The sequence below is a fragment of the Balaenoptera acutorostrata genome, chromosome 12 (assembly GCF_949987535.1).
Source record: "Balaenoptera acutorostrata chromosome 12, mBalAcu1.1, whole genome shotgun sequence".
NCBI lineage: Eukaryota > Metazoa > Chordata > Mammalia > Artiodactyla > Balaenopteridae > Balaenoptera > Balaenoptera acutorostrata.
Genome location: NC_080075.1, coordinates 13,078,524 through 13,098,492, shown reverse-complemented (window position 1 = coordinate 13,098,492; position 19,969 = coordinate 13,078,524). Strand labels below are relative to the sequence as shown.

Below are 19,969 nucleotides of genomic sequence, written 5' to 3'. Positions count from 1 at the left end.
TTCCTCCATCTTCAAAGTTAGCGGTATAGCATCTTCCAGTCTCCCTCTGACTCTCACCCTCCCGCCTCCCTCATAGGAGGACCCTGGTGTTTGATTACCTTGGGCCCACTGGGATACTACAGGATGGATCAGCCTTAATCACATTTGCGAAGTCCCTTCTGCCATGTAAGGTAACATATTCACAGGTTCTGGGGATCAGGATGTGGACCTCTTTGCGGAGGGGTCGTTATTCTGCCTCCCACAGACCCTGAGCAGGATGAGCTTGGTTTGGGGGCGCCAGGCCGGAACCCAGCTTACTGCCTCTCTACCGACTCTGTTCAAAGTAGAGCTCAGTGCAGGCTGAGGGCTCACTCTCCGTGGTGAGTCGTACAAGCTCTTGGGGCTCAGCCGAGCCACAGGGAAACCAGCCAGGTCAGGCAGCAGCCTCCAGCCTGAAGGCAGGGTCCGAGCATCTCTGGAAGAAGGTGAAGCAGGTGGCCTGGTCACCGCCCTTGTACAGATCCCCGATGTTCACATCCTGTGAGGGCAAGGCAGCGGCTGCTGGATTAGACTGCTGATTGCGTGTCAGCCCTCGAGGCTTCTGGGGTTTGGCCAACAAGGGACCTGAGAGGGTGGCTCTTTCCCCAGGGAATTGCCCTCTGAAGGTTCTGGATGCAAGGGTCTGGGTGCTGGGTGCAGGGAAAGATGGTGGAAACCTGAACAGGAGGGATGTGTGCACCTGGCCAGAACCCACAGATGAGCACAGAGATGCCAGAGCACCCTGGAGGCCTGGCCAGGTCTGCAGGCTCCCCCAGAACAGGGTACGGTCTCTCACCTCCAGCTGCAGGGAAGGCCCCACCCCTGTCTCCACACACGCCAGGCAACGACTGCCTCCCTGGATCCCCAGGAAGATGGGGAAACTGGTGTGGCCCAGGCCTCTGTTGGGGAGTATGCAGATCATCTCTAGGGGGGATGGAGGAGAAAAGAGAGCCAGGAGATGAGGGGACCCCAGATCGCAAGCTCTTGAGCAAGCTAAGGCTTGAACAGGAAGGAGCTGGGCCAGGGCACAGCTGGCCTGACCCCTACATGCACGCTGCAGGGTGAGCTGGGACTCCGACAGGGGTCCTGACCCTTCAGTAGGAAAGGGAGAGCTTGGGGTAGGCGGAGCTTGGGTGAGTCCCAGGGCATCGAGGCCCCAGATGCTCCTGCACGACAGTTGTCTGTGTCGGGATCTCCCACCAGGAAGTGGCCATCTCTCATGTACAGAGCCTCCTGATATGCATCCTTAATTCTGAAACAGGAGGCAGTGCTGATGGTGCGACCCCTTCAGGCACCACTGAGCCCCACGCCCCTCGCACCCCACACTCTGAAGGACAACATGGGGCACTAAGGGCGCTTCTCCTTCTTCAGGAGAGAAGTAGGGGTGCTACTCCACCCAAGAGCATGTCGAGACCAGGTCAGCCTTAGGCAAAGGAAGTCTTCCCAGGGCTCGTGATTTTTTCAGAGACCGCACCTCTGTCTCTACCAGGCTTGGCCTCTGTCAGGCCCTCAGGGTGGTGACAGGAGCCTGCGTCTTCCCACTGAAGGGTAGAGAGTTTTCCTGACGCTCCAGCCCTTTTCCGTGCCTCCCCTGAGAAATTTCCTAACGAGGTTCCGATGTCTCTGGGATATGCTGAGCCTTATCCCAGATTTTCTGGGCCCACCCAAGTTTTCATATGTTTATTCTCTTCAGTAAATGGATTAGTTGAGTATATAATAACGTGTGTTTTGTTTTACAGATACTTTAAAGGCTCTTTATAGAAGAAAATCCACAAATGAAGGGGGAAAAAAGTCCGATGTGACGGTGAGCATGCCAGCCTGGCCACCCTGCTCCTGTGAGTGTGCAAGTGTGTAAGGGGTGGGCTGGGCTGGGCTATGGATGCCAAATACATATGGTTAGCAGGGGGCTGGAGCAGGGCCTGATGACAGGCATTGGGATTGCCTGTGGTTCTGACGATCAGCCTGGGGGGGTAAACGCGTGCCAGGGAGGCTGAGAAGGAACCGTGGTGAGTCCGTGCAGCACCAAAGCCACGCCCATGCTACTAGCCCATGGCTGGTTGGTTTCAGAGATGGTCATTGGCTGCTCTCAGGCCTGGGGAGCCCTCCTTACCTTCAAGAGCAGAACCTCCTGGCCAACACCACGCCCCCAGGAGATTCTACTCTCTCAGTAACAGCTAATTATAACACCCTTGGCTAATGACTGCATGTGTTTAAAGCAGGTTCCCCTGTCCAATAAAAATGAAGATCTGGGGCTTCCCTGGTGGCGCAGTGGTTGAGAGTCTGCCTGCCAATGCAGGGGACACGGGTTCGAGCCCTGGTCTGGGAAGATCCCACATGCCGCGGAGCAACTAGGCCCATGAGCCACAACTACTGAGCCTGCGAGTCTGGAGCCTGTGCTCCGCAACAAGAGAGGCCGCGATAGTGAGAGGCCCGCGCACCACGATGAAGAGTGGCCCCTTCTCTCCGCAACTAGAGAAAGCCCTCGCACAGAAACGAAGACCCAACACAGCCAAAAATAAATAAATAAATAAATTTTAAAAAAGAGCCTAGAAGACATTGCAGAGAATATGTATGTAGTCTTAAAGTCACAGTTAAGATACCTCCTGCTCCCACACTTCCTAGTTGTAAAATCTTAATAAAAAAAAAAAAAAATGAAGATCTGGAAAGAGCCTGGGTTTGCCAGCTGGCCTTCTCCCTCCAACCTGCACAACCAAGAACTGTGGCTAACTTAGCTGCCAGCAATATTCTGTTCAGAGACCAGAGCCCAGGCTAGATACCCCAGAGAGTTGACATCTGTTTTGTCATTTGCGTGCGCCATGCACTTGTGTCTTGTCTTCCCAGCTACGTTGTACCTTCCCAGAGGGCCTGACCGGCCCCCCATGTCTAGGATAGGATGGGCCCATGGAGAAGCTGAGGAAATGCATCCCAGGTGTCAATCTTATTTTATTTTTATTATGCCTTAACTCATTCCTCGAAGAGCTTGAGATCATTTACAACAAAAATCACAGACAATAAAGTGGTAAACTAAAAGTAAAGACTCAAATGTCAAGTGAGATAAAATGCAGGTAAGAGTTGGAAGCCCAGACTGGGAATAGAGGCCACAGAGGCTAACATACAAAGATGCTGTCACTGAGATTCAAAATTATCTCTGAGCTTTTAGAGAATGGAGGCCAGAGCAGCACAGAGAACCTGGAGTCTGAGTCCTGGCGCTGTGTGACATTAGGTACTTTATAACCTCTTTGAGCCTCAGTTTCCAAACCTATAAAATGGGCTTAGTAAAGCCCCCTTTGTAGATTTCTCAGGTTGGAGGCAGGGCAGTAGAATGGCTGGCATCTTGCAGAAGTTCAGGAAAGAAAGCTCTTGTGATTATGATGATGATTAAGCTTAATTATGGGGCATTTGAGATTTCTGGGGTGAGAAGGAGACTCATCCCTCTGACTCAGCCCTCTTTCCTCTTCCTCTGTCATCTCCAGACCCCCTGATTAGGAAAGGGAAGACTCCAGGAAGACTTACATGTAGTATATTGCCAAGGGGAGGGAGCACATTCCTGCAATCAGGGGTGACTGGTCCTTGCTGAGAGGGAAGGGAAAAAAGGGCTGTCAGAGGATGAATTGATAAAGAAGATGTGGCATACATACACGATGGAATATTACTCAGCCATGAAAAAGAATGAAATAATGCCATTTGCAGCAACATGGATGGACCCAGAGATTATACTAAGTGAAATAAGCCAGACAGAGAAAGACAAATATCATATAATATCGCTTATATGTGGAATCTTAAAAAATGATAAAAATGAACTTACTTACAAAACAGAAATAGACTCACAAACATGGAAAACAAACTTATGGTTACCAAAGGGGAAAGAAGGGGCATACATTAGGAGTTTGGGATTAAGATATACACACTAATATATATAAAACAGATGGATAACCAACAAGGACCTAATGTATAGGACAGGGAACTATACTCAATATCTTGTAATAACCTATAATGGAAAAGAATCTTAAAAAGAACCACTTTGTTGTACACCTGAAACTAACACAACATTGTAAATCAACTATATTTCAGTAAAATTTTTTTTTAAAAAGAATGGCTGTAATTTATAAAAAAAAAAGGGGGGGCTGTCAGAGAAAGAAGGGGGTGGAGCTAGGGAACAGACATCCCAAGGAGCCAAATTACCCAATCACAGGGCGGAAAGTTCCCACTAGGTGCTTAGCTATAAGAGGCCTACCAGAATCCACCAAGGGCTCCTCAGCCCAGCAAGCTCCAGGCAGCTCTGAGTCTCCCTCATTTGGGGCCATCCGAGTCGAGCTGGCAGGGGTGTGAGCTTGACTGTGCACTGGTGCCGGTTCTGGGAAACAGGATGACAGGTTTCCCAAAGAGTTCAGCCGGGAGCCCTTCCTGGGGCTCAGACTGGGGTGGGGTGCGCTCTAGCCTCACAGTTTAAGGATGAACCTGACTGAAACCCTGTCCGACTCCCATCCTGGCCTTAGAGTCACCACCTCCCCCTGCCTCCTCTGGACAGCGCTACTAGGAGGAACCTCCCGCCTGCAGCCAGGGCGGGGTCTCTCTGCAGTTAGAGAGTGTCGTTCTGGGGACTGGATCGCTTTGCCAAGACTGTGATCTGTGAGAGACCATGTACACTCCCCCGTTCTGTTCCAGATGGAAAACAGCACAGGCCTGAGATACACAGACTTGTGTTTTTGAGGAGGAATGATCTAAAAACTGAAGCCAGTGTTCCTGTACAGACCCTAAACCACAGAGCTTCACATGGCTCCACTCCTTCCGGTTGGATCATCCGTCCCTAGAGCGTTTCCCTGAAATGACCCCCTCCAGAAAGGCCATTCCAGAATCCAGCATGGAAAGAAACCCAGAGCCAATCAGGGCATGAGGGTGGTAGGACTTGGAGAATAGCCCAGAAAAGTAAAAGCAAGGATGGCTAGGGCTGATTCTCTCACCAAAGAAGAAGGGAAAGAGAAGAGAAAAGATAAGAAAGCAGAAAAGGAGAGGAAATAGGAGAAAGGTAGGAATGAAGAAGCAGGGCTCAGAGCAGGAGAGAGTGACACTGAGGGACATTTTGGGAAGCAGGTAAGGAGGAGCAGATTGATGCTGATGGCAGGACTTCTGGCCATCTCAGCATCCCTGAGCAACATGGCCTGGATCTTAGAAGAAGGATGACTTAGCCAAGGTGGCTTTTAGTACTGGATCTGCCACTTGATCACCTTGGACAAGTCAGTTCCTATCCCTTGGCTTTGCAGTGAGAGTTTAAGGGTTGGTGAGAGCAAAGGATCACAGGACACCAATAGGAGTACAAACTCTGGATGGATATTGGTGATGTGAATCAAAGTCTTAAAGCATTCTATGTACTTTGTAATTTCATCTGTTGCCCTTATTCTATGGGAAAATAATGAATTGCCCAAATGTTTAATAATAAAGATGTTCATGGCATCATTTTTTATAATAACAAGAAGCTGAAAATAATCTACCTGCCCAATAATAGGTGATTGGTTAAAAATTATGGTAAATAAGAAAGTATGTGTACATTAAAGACGATGTAGAGGGCTTCCCTGGTGGCGCAGTGGTTGAGAATCTGCCTGCCAATGCAGGGGACACGGGTTCAAGCCCTGGTTTGGGAAGATCCCACATGCCGCGGAGCAGCTAGGCCTGTGAGCCACAACTACTGAGCCTGCGCGTCTGGAGCCTGTGCTCTGCAACAACAGAGGCCGCGATAGCGAGAGGCCCGCGCACCGCGATGAAGAGTGGCCCCCGCTCGCCGCAACTAGAGAAAGCCCTCGCACAGAAACGAAGACCCAACACAGTCATAAATAAATAAATAAATAAAAATTAAAAAAACAAAAGACGATGTAGAAAAACATTTTATGATATAAAAATGGTCAAAATATATTAAGTGAAAAGCACAGGTTATAAATAATGTGTGCATTATGACTCCATTTAAATCTGCCCGCACACAGAGAAACAAAGATGTTCGATATTTTACAGCACTTATCTATGGCTGACAAGATTATGGGTGATTTTTATTTATTTATTTTAGCATTTCAACATTTTTCCTTATATGAATATAAATTTCCTTTGTGGTATATGGTAAGTTTTAATTTTTTTTTTAATGAAGGGTTCGATTACAGTCGTTGGCTTTCCAAAATGTGCCTGCCCATCAAATCACCTGGAGGACTCTGGAGAAGTACTATTCCCTGGGCTGAAGGTTCTTGAAGTGACTCAGTGATCAACTGGTCTTGGGAACTTATACACTAGCTCAGTTCTTCTCACTCTCTAATAAACGTGTAAATCACCTGCAGCTCTTGTTAAAATACAGATTCTGATTCCCTAGGTCTGGGGTGGGACCTAAGACTGCATTTCAAACATGCAACCAAATGATATAAATGTTGCTGGTCCCTGGACCACACTTTTAGTATCAAAGAACCAGATGATCCCCCAGCCCTGATAGGTCGACAGCAGCATGGCTTCCGTGCAAGCCCATGTGAGTGAGATGCTGTGCTCTCCCTTGGCCAAGCTACTGGGGCTTCTTTGGTCGGAGCAGCAGAAATATGGGCAGCCTAGCAGCCGTGCCAAGGGCTGACCGGGGCAGACGAAGTGGAGGGTCCCTGTGTAAAGCTGGCTAGGCAAGCTTATGACTCCCACTCTTGGTCTGTGTCAGCTCAAAGAGCCAGCAGAAATTCAGGACTGGTCAAGTCCAGCTGGATCGCTGGGGTCCTCTTGTCCTGGTCCAGCCCCAAATTCCAGTGTCTCTCCTACAGACTCCCATATCAGGAACCCCTGCCTGGGGTCCTGGTATAGACTGTGCTGAAGTGAGGATTGTGTAGGAATGAGAAACTGACTTCTAGCCCATCAGAGAGCCTGGGCTCCTGGTGTTGAGTGTTTGCCATGATCCCTCCCAGTGCACCACAAACTCCATTCCCCAAGCTTTCCCTTCCCTATTGTCCCCAAGTGACCTTTCACTGGACTTTGGTCTATACCCCTCTCTGGACCCCATCCTTGGCTGTCTCAGACCTCATCAATTCACCTATCCTGGATCAAATACCACCACCAAATAGCCCTGGGCTTCCTCATGCTCTTTTGCACATCACACCTGTTCCAGCCTCTCCTTCATCCTCCTACACACTATCTCCATGGAATCTGATCTCTCCAAGACAAATATCAACTTCTGTGGAGCCAAATCCAAAGATTTTTTTTTTTTTGATTCCTCTGATCTTTGGCCATTGTCCCCCTGGGAGCCCTTGATATTGATTCACACCTGTCCATTCTCTCCTTCTCAGATGCATTGTAGATTCTCCCTTTGTTTGGGGGTCACCCCTAAACCTGGAAGTCACCGGCCAAGGTCCTAAGCTCTTCTGTTTCATATCCCATGAAGCTGCAATCCACCCATTTCCACAGCTGCATGATCATCTTTCTCTAATGCCTTCCAAGTCCAGACTGAACATCCTCCTTTATCTCCAACAGCCTACAGGACACCGCCCTTTGGATATCCTGCCATCATACCCAACCAAATTCATCTAAGGTCAAATTCACCTTCTCCTCCCAGCTCATTCATCCCTCCTGGTTTCATTTCTCTCACTGCCATAATCTTTCTCTAGACAGTGAGATTCAAATCCTGAGAACTGTTGACAATTTCTCCTACTTTTCCTGACCCTATGTCAGATTTATCAAGTCCCAATAAATAACTTCTTTAAAATATAACTTTGTTTTCTTCATAGCCCTTGGAACTGCACCTGTATTCCTGGTTTCTCTGCCTTCAATCCAGCCCAACCTATGTGAGGTTCCTGGACTTGTATTCTAAGTACTGCTTTCATCACATTCCCATCCAGCTCTAGAATCTACATTGGCTTCCCATTGTATGATATACTTATCTTAAGTGTATCTCACTTCTCCGTGGACACTAAACCACCTCCCCGGCAATGAGACCTCTTTCTTATCTTCTCAGTAGGCATACTCAAAGTTATCTTTCATTTCCCTACCTCAGAAGTCATCCCTCCTCACCCTTGTCCATTCAAATCTTTTGACATTAAGGTCACTGGACATGGCATTATTATCTATAGGTTGAGTATCTAGTTCTGCCAAGTTAATTATCAGCTCAGAGAAACAGCTCAGACATACAAGTTCATGTCACTTAACCTCCAATCTTCAGTTTTCAGCATCTATAAAATCATGGAGTTAGAGTATGTGGTTATTAAGATTCTTTCAAGATCAAACTATCAATGATTCCATGACTCAGAGTTTAAAGGCTCTTTCCTTTTCCATTGCAAACTTACTCTGAACTCCCATTAAATTTCAGTGTGTTATTTATTGTTTTATGTATAGGCATTTTTTCCCTTATAAAAGTTAACAAGCTCTTGAAGCCACAAAGCATAGCTTGTAGCCCTCTCCATCTGCCCCAACTAAGACACATTGGTGCTTATGAGCAGGACATAGAAACACACCGCAGATTCAGATGGCAAGGTTGGTTCTAGACCTAACTCTGCTACCAATTTGTTTTGTCACCTTGGAAAATTCCTTTTTTCCCTAGGCCTCCAAATTCTTATCATTGGAATGAGAGGTTGAACAAGGTTAATATTTTTCAAAACTATTTTAGGTTTCACAAGGAAATTTTACACAGACACTAATGAAAGTTAAATGGATAAAAGACACCTGCTTTTGCAGAAGCAGAGAATGATGGTGACACCAGGACCCAGCTAGCATTGACTACTGAAGCAGGCACTGGGTGTGTATGTCAATCCCAATCTCCCAATTTATCCCTGCCCCCATTCCCCCTTGGTAACTAAACACTCTACTATATATAAAATAAATAACCAATAAGAACCTACTGTATAGCACAGGGAACTCTACTCAATACACTGTAATGACCTATATGGGAAAAGAATCTAAAAAAGAGTGGATGTATACACCTAAAAAAGATGTATATGTATAACTCACTTTGCACTACAGCAGAAACTAACACAACAACGTAAATCAACTATATTCCAATAAAAATTAACTTTTAAAAAATTTTTAAATTTTTAAAAAATAAAACTAAAATAACGTACACTGCAAAAAAAACCAAAAAACAAAAAGGCACTAGGGCATCTCTAAGGAACCTCAAGCTTCACCAGACATTGTTGAATACCACTGGCCTAGATGATTTCTTCTGAAGTTACTTTCTAAAATCTGTGGTCCTAAATATTTAAAAATCTTGACTTGACTTAACCTATACCTTCTCCTCGAATTCCTTCTATGTGCCCCTAGACTTATTTAGCAACCCATGGTGATCTATGTAGGAGATACCTTGCTAACTAGAGAGCTTGCCAGGAGGAGTTAAAAGGAGGTGGCATATCAGAGCTATTGACAGAGGGAGAAGAAAACAGAGAAAGAGAGAATACTGCCTGCCCACCACTGACCTGCAGATCCCAGGTGCCTGGAACCTCCGACTGATTTCTCCAGGGCATCTGAGTTTATATTGCCTGGTCAGGGTGGGTAAGCCTGTAGCAATCTTTATAATTGTCTCCAGGATGGGGAAGAAGAGCCTAGGGATTTCACAATGTCTTCAGCGCAGCATGGATAATAAGGAGGTGGGGAACAATAATGAGTGTTTGTTGAAAAGGGGGAGAGTCACCCATAAAGCCTTGGCAAAAGCCAGGCCCTGGGACTCTGCTCATAGCTATTGTTATTGATAATGTTATTGGTGGTTTTGGCAGCCAGATAAATGATGCTGGGGTCAGACGACTTTATATCACCTTCCCTTTGGTGCCCCATGGGGCTCCATCTTAGCCATAGGGAGGTGGAAGAAGCAAGAGTGAGTGTGTCTGAAGGTCCTAAGGACAGACTTTTTTCTGTAGCCAGGCTGTGGCCAGTGAGGCAATGTGAGAACAGGGACTGATGGCATTGTGAGTATGGCCCTGTTTGGAATTATGAGAGGAACATCTCTGTTTTTCAACAGGTTCTATTAGTTGGTACCAGTTGATGAGATGTAATGTCTAAGGAAACCCACTACAGACAGAAGACATTGACCTTAGATTCATCCTGGGACTGAGCAGGTGCCCTTTGCCCTGGACTATGTGGGCACATGGCTCAGTGTGATCAGGGTAGGGGTGAAGAACATGCAGGCCTCTGATTGATATTACTTAATTCAGTCCATCCATCCACCCATCAGTCCATCGACCCATCCATCCAACCATCCATCCATCCATCCCTCCAACGGTCCATTAGCCCATCCATCCATCCATCCATCCATCCATCAGTACATCTACCCACCCACCCATCCATCCTTCTATCCATCCATCCATTCATCCACCTGCTCACAAGGGGCAGAGACACTTGGGCATAGTGCCCAACATAGACCAACTGCCTTATGGTAATTCTCCCTCACAGGTCATTTGCAAAGTTCCATAAAGGGCTTGGCAAGGATGTGGGAGAGGTCAGTCCTATACCCAGATGTCTGCAGAATGACGGATGAGAAAAGATGGGCAGAGATGGGAACAGATTTCTGTTTTCTAAGGCCAATAGTCATTCTTCACTCCCTTTCCCAATCTCTTGTCCCCTCAGTGGAAAAGGTCAAAGCACAGGGTATTATATCAGGCAATCAACGAGTGCTTACTGAGCATTTACAAGGCCCTGTGACAAAGGCATACAACACCTGGTCCCTGTTGTTAAGTAGCTTTACAGTCTGTCTGGGGGCTAAGCCATAAACACTTGAAAAGACCAGACTCTCTAATCTGTGGGCCAAGGGAATATTGGAGACAATAGAAACAGAGAACCTCCTGGAGTAAAAAGATAAATTCCTAGAATTGAAAGGGTCTTAGCCCTTTACATTGTTCCTCCTTTTTTTTTTTTTTTCTTTTTAAGGTTTTTATTTATTTATTTATTTTGGCTGTGCTTGGTCTTAGTTTCAGCGCGCAGGATCTTCGTTGTGGCATGCAGGATCTTTTTTGGTTGCGGCATGCGGGATCTAGTTCCCTGACCAGGGATCATGTGGGATCTAGTTCCCTGACCTTGATCCCTGGTCAGGGAACTAGATCCCGCATGCCACAACCAAAAAATGTCCTGCATTGGGAACTCAGAGTCTTATCCGCTGGACCACCAGGGAAGTCCCTGTTCCTCCTTTTTCAGCTACTTGTGTCCGCTCACCCCTGCTAAAGCCCTTTTGAATTCTTTAATCCTACAAATGATGAAGCAATCACTTCAGGCTGGAGAAAGCTTCAAGAATGAGGTGAAATTTCAGCTGCTCCCTGCCGGGTGGGTCCATCTAGATGGGTGGAGGAGAGAGAAAGAATATTCCAAGGTGGAGGAATAGTTTCTACGTTCAACCCTCACTGGATCCCAATTATTTGCCAAACATTATTCAAGGTGCTTGGAAACAAAACTGATACAGCCTTGACCTTGGGGTGATTTTAGGGGCCTCAGACCCCAAGTCAATTTATTACAAGGAGGGGGAGTTAGCATAGAGTTAAGCACAAAGCACTGTCAGAGCAGATGACCAGGAATCTCCACTCGGCAAAGGCTCCTCAGAGGAGGTGACAATATGAGACTATGGCTGGGCCTGTGGGCAAAAGGAGAGTGTGAACTAGGTCTGTTCTCGGCAGCCCTGAGAGGCCTGTGGTAGCAGCTGTGCTGCCTGCTGCCCAAGGACTTGAGCTGCATCTGGGCTGGAGCCGCTGCGGTCCCCAGAGGCAGACGCTATGGCCTGGCCTCTCCCTTGCTGGTTCTTCAGCAGAAGGTGAACCTGCCAGGCTGGTCTGACTGGTGAGGCACAGATGGAACTCCTGGGGCTCCGACTTGGGCCCCTCCTCTGGCTTCTGCTCTCATTCCCCAGACTTTAGGCAGGGACCCTGAAGTCACAGTTCCTGGCACGTATGTCTGAAGGTGCAAAGGTAGTCAAGGAAGATCTAAACCTTGTGGGAACAGAGAATATTCGACCAATTTGGTATGATCAGCTTTTAAATCAGATGTTTGGGGAAATAAAAGGGCTGGTGTTCATTTTGAGAGGGAAAATAAAAGTAATGGAGAAAATTGCAATCATAATAAAATAAATAATTTATTTCTCTTCCCCTGCATACTAGTTATCTATTGCTGTGTAACGAGTGACCCCAAACTTTAACAACTTAATGCAGGAACACTTAACTTTCTCACAGTTTCTGAGGGTTGGGACTCTAGAGCAGTTTAGCTGGGTGATTCCCTTCAGAGTCTCTCACTAGGTTGCAGTCGGCCAGGACTGCATCGCCCCAAGTCTCACCTGGACTGGAGGAGCTACCTCTAAGCTCACTGGTGTGGCAGTTGTCAGGAGGCTTCGTTTTTCACCAATGGGTCTCCTTATAGGGCAGCTTACACATGGTACCTGGCTTCCCCCAGAGCAAGTGAATAAAGAAACAGAGACCAAGATAGAAGCCACAGTGTCTTTTATAACCTAATCTCAGAAGCGGCATAACATCACTTCTGCGGCATTCTATTGGTCATGGAGACAACTCTGGTCCAGTGTGGGCGGGGGCATACAGGGGGTGTGAATACCAAGAGATGGGGATCATTGGCTGCTGTCTTCATTCCTTAGGGTTGCCCTAACCAATTACCACAAACTTGGTGGCTTAAAACAACAGAAATTTATTCTCACACAGTTCAGGAGATTAGAAGGCTCCCGTACTCCCTCCGAAGGCTCTGGGGAAGAACTTGCCTCCTCACTTCTGATGGTGCCCCAACCATTGGCACGCCTTGCCTGGTGGCACTCTACTCAGCCTCCATCTTCTCATGGCCTCCTTCTCTGGGTTTCTTTCTTCTTACAAGGACAGAAGTCCTACTGGATTTAGGGTTCACCCTCATACAGCATGACCTCTTAACTAATTGCATCTACAAAGACCCTACCTCCAAACAAGGCCTGAATGAAAAATATTGCCTGCCATATCAGTAAACAAAGGATGTGGCAGCCATCAAGCCATCACATTACAGCTTCCCCCAACGGTGAGCCCTGAGGAAACTCTGGATGAGAAAACACAGGATACTGGCCCCAGATAGCTGAGGTGCATATCAAAGGAATGATTCCAGTGAGCCCAGAATCTTGCATCTTCCCATACATAGAAAAGCGCTGAATTCCTTAACTTGAGATGTCTGATTTTCTTAAATTAACAATAATCTTTTGATGTTCCTACTACCTGGTCTTTGTTGCAAAAACTCCTATATATCCTGGCTTCCCCCTTGCCTCTTCGGAGCGGTCCCTTAGAGTTATCTGAGAGGCTGTCTTCCAGGCTTGAAGCCCTCAGAATGCCCACCAAATAAAACATAACTCTCAACTTAAGGTTGTACATTTTTCTTCAGTTGACAAAGGTCACAGTCTGAGGTTCCCAGAAGGACATGAATTGTGGGGAACAGTATTCCACCAGCCCAGGAGATCCCTTGGAGGCTGGATCCCGCCTCTTGGAATTTCAGAAGACTGTGACCAATCCAGGTCAAAGCACAGGATTGTTGCCTGTACATTACCACAAAGCATGAAGGATTCCCACCGCTCCCCTGACCCTGACCCTGACCCCTTAGGGGTTTATCTTAGGGGTTTACCTTTCTGCAAGGTTTCACATCAGTAGTGCCACTCAGCAGAAAAGAAAACTATGGACTAAGCCCCAAATCTCAGAAGGATTTATCCAAACTGGGAAACAGGTGGAGGAAGAGTGGCCGTGTGCCCAGCCCCTCCACGGTGGAGGCCCTGAGAGCAGAGGCCGGTTGATCACCACGGGTCTCCTCCTACACCTCCTGGCCCTGCCCAAGCTGGCCCGCCCCGGGACCCCTGGGGGCATGTTGCCCTAGTCATACTGCTGGAAGTAGAAGTCGGTGATGGGGCCATCCCAGCTGGTGTCCTTCAGGAGCTGAGTGACCCGGAGAGGCTGGTCCGCTTCGGGCACGGTGCAGAAAAACCAGCCCGGGTAGGCGGCCAGCTCGAAGCTAGAGGTGAACCCTGTGTCCCGCCAGTAGAAGGTGAATCTCTTGGACTCTTCGGCACTGTGGTAGAGCTCCATGATGTTCACTGGCTGCAAGCAGAGGGCACGGCAGGTGGGTGAGGGGTAGGAGCTGGCCCCAAGGCACAGGGAGGCGGAGCCATAATTAACAGAACCCTGGAGGGAGAGGAGCCCAGGAAGCTGTGGGATCAGCATCTTTGACTTAGTGAAGCCACGTGACGAGGCTGCCCCGACAGGACCCACCTCTAGTTTCAGGGTCGGTTCCTGCCCCGTCCCACACGACAGGCACTGGCTCCCACCCTGGACGCCCAGCATGACTGGAGAGAGCTTGGCATCCAGAGACTGACTGGGGACAACGCTGATCTCCTCACCTAGAGGGAGGAAGCGGATGCAGGGACCTTGGCCACCCTTCCCTCCCTCTGCCCCGTCGTGGGCTGTATCAGGCATCCTGTCCCCAGGCTGGACAGAAGGGGAGCCTCCTAACAGCTGTCATGTAGGGAAGGGTGGCCTCCTGCCAGCTGGTCCAGTGGAAGTCAAGGCAGATAGCACACGGTACCGCCTCCCAACCCCACGCCCACTCCAGGGTCAAAAGTTCGAGTCTTCTCCAAGCCCCAAGGGAGACTGACCACCTCTTTGAATGCCCCTCGACCTTCCAGCCTCTTTTCTGTAACCCGTCTTGATAAGCCTCCCATTAGAGTTAGTCGGTATCTTTCCACCCCCTGTGAGATTCCTGAGAACAGAAAAAGGTCTCATTTTTCTCTGTAAAATCCCTCCATCACACACACACACACACACACACACAGACACACACACACCACACACACATTCAGCCTCACAGAGGGCTCTGCCTGGCCCCAGTGCCCAGTAAGGGTGTTCTAGGTGAGTAGGTATGTGCCGCTCTAGAGGGAAGGTCCTGTCACACTGCGTGCAGCAGTGTGAATGAGCCCGAGGCCAGCGGGTGACACCTGCTGCTCTGGGCCCCACCACTCTGAGTGACCGAGGACCCTCAGAGTGCCGAGAGGACCAGGGGTAAAGGGGCAGAAACCCACTCCCACGTGGGAGTGAAGGTGTAGAGAGCCTGCCTTCGTGCTCTCCTCAGCACTGGCTCCCAGAAAAAGGGATGTTGGACACAAGTCCACCTGTGAGGAAATGACAGAACAGCCATCTTGGAAAATAATCCCACCTTTGCACAGAGGCTTCCGGTGGGACTGGGGCATGGCGCTGTGCTGGAAGGTGTGGTATTTTATTTGTCCTTGCTCAGAGCCCGGTTTTCTGATGCCCTGTCTACTGTGTCAGGCCCAGGGTCTGTTGGCTTGTGCCAATGTTTTTAAGCCCTCTTCAGGCCCCCTCCCCTCAGAATATTTAGAAACCTAGGGAAGTAGGGTCCTGTTTTGCCACCAACCTTTAATGACCTTCCCTGCTTGCAGCCCTCCGGCTTGAAGCTGGTTATCGTGCAGATAAAGCCCCTTCAGTCTTGCATCCTTCATTCTAAAACATCAGGACAGGATGGCACTCAGGGCAGGTGGTGGGTGCTCCAGCTCGCCTGGGCTCTGGAGAGTCCCCCAGTCTCAGGCACTGTCACCCTCTCTTCCCACTGAGCCAGAGGTAATGCCGCAACCTTCTCTCCCAGCCCTGGGGGCTCATGCCTACCACCGGGACAAGGCCACAGCCTCCCATCTGAGTCTGGGGTTTGCCCCTTCATCCTAGTCAATCTTTTCTACACTAACCAGACTCTTCCCTGTGTCATGTTGGAAAAGAAACTAAACTGAGTCAGAGTCCTGGGTTCTCATCCTGGCTCTGCCACCATCACTGCTGAGTCACAACAGACAAGTTATTCACCCTCTCTGGGCCTGAGTCTCCTCATTGCTAAACTAAGAAGATGGGATAGATGCTGCCCAGGCCTCTTCAGGATTAAAATGCGCCTTGATTGACTTCCGCCTTTACTTCTGCTTGGTGCATTTACTTCCACTGGCCACATAGTCTCTACCACATGAGGGATTTCTTTACATTTAAAATTCTTTCATTTTGCTTTTCAAATTTAATTCACACCTACAATCTCGGTTGATTTTCTGACATCCTGTGAGGCGAAAGCTGTACTCTAAAGGGGGTTCCTCCAGATGTGTACAAATTGGTTCAATGCTGACTAAACACAATTAAACAAATCTCTACTTCAAAGTGACTAATATGCTGAGTTGTGCTATGGTCCTCTTTTAAGGGGGCCTAGAAAGCATATTTCCCACATTTCCTTGACCGAGGAGCACCGCTGTATAAAGCCACTCGTAGCACTGGGGTTCCAGAGAACACACCTTGGGAAAAGCTATACTAGACTCCGAGTTCAGTGAGAGCAAGATTCTTCTCATTCACTGTTGCAAAAGTCCAGATCATTGCAGAGCCCCTGGCTCAGCACATGCCAATGGACAGACAGACTGACTGACAGAAGAGTTTTGCTGTTGCTGTTTTGTCCCAGAGGGCAGCAAGGAGGTAGTGGTTGGATTGACATCTCTTCACTGCAGTGGGTGGTAACAGCAGGGCTCCAAGCCGGGCCTCCTAACTCCCGTTCTCGCTAGGAGAGATGAGGCCACAACCCCCTCTCATCAGGGAACCCCCAGGAGAGGGCCTGCCCCCGTCTGAAGAGGCTGGAAGAACTTCTCTAAGGACAGGGAGTTCACACCTTCCCAGCTGCCCACCCCACCTGTGGGACAAACGCAGCGCCCTCCCCGGAAAGGCTGGACAGCAGGTCTACCCAGAACTCACTCCCCCCAGAGGACGTGGCCCAAGCAGAGGCTCAGATACTCACCGGAAGCACAGCGCCCCACTCAGGACCATCTCGAGCTTCTGGGTGTAGACTCTCCTATTTTGAGATAACAGAAAATCTTAGGTGGAGATAGAGGCTGAGCTGGCAGGGGCCTCAGTAAGCAGCCTCCTGAGCCCCCCAGCATATGAACAGCCCCCAAGGATCAGGGGATTCTAGGTCTGGGGTCAGGAGAGGTGAAGCCCAGCTCCCCGGAGGACACCTCAGAATGCTCCTTTCTCTTGGTAGGGCCCGTGGTGTCTGCCTGCTCCTCCGAGGTTGCCTCAGCCCTTTTAGTGATGCCCTAGGGAAGGGTCCCTGAAACTGCCTCAACCCCAGGAGGAGCAGGATTTCCAGAGTGATTTCACACCACCTTAAGCTTCCAGAAACACCTGCTGCCCATTATCTCTCTCAGGGAGGGAAGCTGCTGGAAACAGTCTTCTTCTAGCAATTCTGAAGAACTTCCAGGGGCTTTCCAACCCTTAGTGAGCACTCATGTCCTGGACATCTGGCCCTTCCAGACCCAAGGGTATCATGCAGAGAGCAGCTCAAGGAAAGCAGATTTTAGAACAATCCCCTTTCCTCCTTCCTCCCTCCCCTCCCTCCTTCTCTCCCTCTTTTGTTCCCTCCCTCCTTCCTTTCCCTCTTTCCTTCCTTCTTTCCTCCCTCCTCTTCCTTCCTTCCTTCTTTCCTTCCTTTCTGCCTTTGCCAGGACTACGGGAAATGCTGGAGGTGGAGCTCTCCTGCTTAGCGGATGTTAAGTCAATGTATTCATTGTAGAATAACCTGAAAATCCATATTGACAAAACAAATCAAAACACATGGATACTTATCTCCAGTGCGTGCGTCATCAGCAAACCAAGGACAACAGTTTTTCCTCTGCACATACACGCCTGTAACCATCGCAGCTTTACACACGACTGCATCCCAGAACCTACACTCATTTCAACACGCTTTTTTCACGTAGCAAAATAGCAGAATCTCTTTCCATACCAAGTATAATGATATCAGAACATTGAATAGCCATATAGTATTTCATTCTACAAATGCAACATCATTTATTTATAGCAATCCATTATTAATAGTCCTTATTGTTATTATGTGTCATTGAAAATCATGTTGTGACAAACATCTTTGTATCAACATCTTTGCTCGAGTGTCTGATTATATCCCTTGGAAATAAAACCTAGCTTGGGCCATCTATGACTGATCTTTCTTCAGCACCTAACCGGTAAAATAACATGTGACTGTATAACAATTCATGTGGTTTTAATCCATCCATACACTCTCTGTGATGGATCTAAATGAAAGGTAAGGGTCAGTGCATAATGACAATTTAAATTTGTCTTGAGCACAACTGATAACCATTTATTGTTAAGGCATACATTTTAAAGAAACTGTGTTCAGGCTCATGGGCTAAAATGTCCTTAAAGTGTTCAAAAATAAATAAAATATCAAGTTGTTCAAAGGATAGAAAAATAACTCATCACTCTTAATGCCACTAATGTGATAAACACCTTTCAGAAAATGTAGAGGCTTATGCAAAATTGTTGAATTGGCCATAAATTGACCCAACAGAAATAACACTCTTTGTGCAAATACTTGCAAAAACGAACAAAAGAAAAAAGAAACTCCAGAAGGAGTTGGCCATTAGGCAAAGTGGCTTTAAGCAAACAGGCTTTCATTTGCAAAGTGATAATAGAGAAGAAGATTTTGTTTCCCCTAAAAATGTAAAATGCCATCTGCCCTGGTTGCCCTCTCTGATCTCCTGACCCCAGTGAATTGCACCCCAGGACGCTGCCGTGGTGCTTCATCAAGCTCTTTCCTCATTCTGCTAATAAAGAATGAAGCCAGTATGTGGTTGCCCCCCCACCCCGGGATGCTGAGGGTACGGGGGGGATGTCTCCGCCAGCTCCGTCTACTCCACGATGTGCATAACAGGGGATGGATACAGAGTGGATGGATGGGACAACAAATGGATGAGCCAGGAAGGTGAAAGTAAGAAAAATAAAACAAGCCCCTGTTAAGAAAAGTTCTCCAAACTTGAAAATAAAACACAATGATGACATCATGTGCTGTCAGTGTCATACTGGAGCACCCTCAAACAGTCCCACCAACAATTGCTCAATTCCCTGGGGAACATCTGTCTTCATTTGACTTATTAATTACCATGGATTAGATATCAAACTCTGTGAAGTTAGATGTGAACTAAGAGAAGATTGATAAATTTCAAATGATTTCTGCCTGATAGAAAAGATAACCCCAAAGGGTACAGTTGGATTACCTTGCAATTCATTAAGCAGTTTTTTTTTTAATCTAAGCCAATCTATTCCACAATTTCTTTCCTGACTGATCATATAAACCTCTGTTCCTTGACTTATCTTTTGAATTAGCTTTATCATCCTGCCAGTTCCTTCATTTATTAATAAAGATAAATCTTTGACACATGCTCACTATGTGTTTGTATGAGAGTCATGATTTGGGTTTTTTGAAAATTAAACTGGCGTTAGCTAAAACAATGTTATTTTGCCCCAGACTCACACACCATGTGTGGTGGCTTTAAAATATGTCCACAGATTCTTTGATACCCCACCCTCTAAGAGGTGGAGCTTAATTCTCCTTCCTTTGAGCCTGGCTGGACTTAGTGACTTGTTTCTAAAGAATATACTATATGGTGGAAGTGGTAGCATGCCACTTCTGAGGCTAGACGGTAGAAAGCATTGCAGCTTCCCCCTGGACCTTTCTTGAACCACTCACCTGGGAGAAGCCAGCTACCGTGTCACAAGCAGCCTGCAGAGAGGCCCACGTGGTGAGGAACTCAGACCTCTTGCCAACAGCTCACTCGCAAACCTTCCAGCCCCATTAGCACCATCAGATGATGCAACACTGTCTGACATCATAACTGCCACTTCATGAGAAACCCTGAGTCAGACTACCCAGCTAACGTCACTTTTCAGATTCCCGATTCTGAGAATCTGTATGAAATAATCAATGTTTGTTGTTTTAAGCTGCTAAATTTGGGGATAATTTCTTACACAGCAATAGGTAACTAATACACTTTGTCATCACGACTGGCAGTTCCTGTTTCTGTTGTTCCTGTTGTTTTTTCATTCTCCAGTCTTCAGTGAGTGTCCTCCCTTCTTAGGAAACAGCTCAATACTTCACAGACTTTATAGGACCATGGAGGTGCCCAGAAGCTGTCCCATCCTGCAGAGGG

At 47.7% G+C, this 19,969-nt stretch overlaps 2 protein-coding genes across 2 annotated transcripts; both read right to left on the bottom strand.

Annotated features, from left to right (window-relative positions):
* Positions 1–304: 304 nt before the first annotated feature.
* Positions 305–3,563, bottom strand: IL1F10 (interleukin 1 family member 10). Its single transcript, XM_007197400.1, is given in 4 exon segments — positions 305–517; positions 815–940; positions 1,183–1,270; positions 3,532–3,563. Coding segments are annotated over 4 exon segments (459 nt in total).
* A 10,245-nt stretch (positions 3,564–13,808) lies between these two features.
* IL36RN (interleukin 36 receptor antagonist) lies at positions 13,809–16,787 on the bottom strand. The gene is made up of 4 exons (XM_007197428.2): positions 16,759–16,787; positions 15,364–15,449; positions 14,205–14,332; positions 13,809–14,033 (listed from the first exon to the last, which is right to left on the bottom strand). The coding sequence occupies exons 1-4, from the start codon at positions 16,785–16,787 to the stop codon at positions 13,809–13,811; spliced, it is 468 nt and encodes a 155-aa protein (XP_007197490.1).
* Between the last annotated feature and the right edge of the window lie 3,182 nt (positions 16,788–19,969).

Coding starts and splice junctions, on each gene's coding strand:
- IL36RN (XM_007197428.2), bottom strand. CDS start 16,787: ATGGTCCTGAGTGGGGCGCTGTGCTTCCG. Junction 15,450..16,758: donor AGTGGGGCGCTGTGCTTCCG/GTGAGTATCTGA, acceptor CTGATGTTTTAG/AATGAAGGATGCAAGACTGA. Junction 14,034..14,204: donor AACCGACCCTGAAACTAGAG/GTGGGTCCTGTC, acceptor CTCTGCTTGCAG/CCAGTGAACATCATGGAGCT.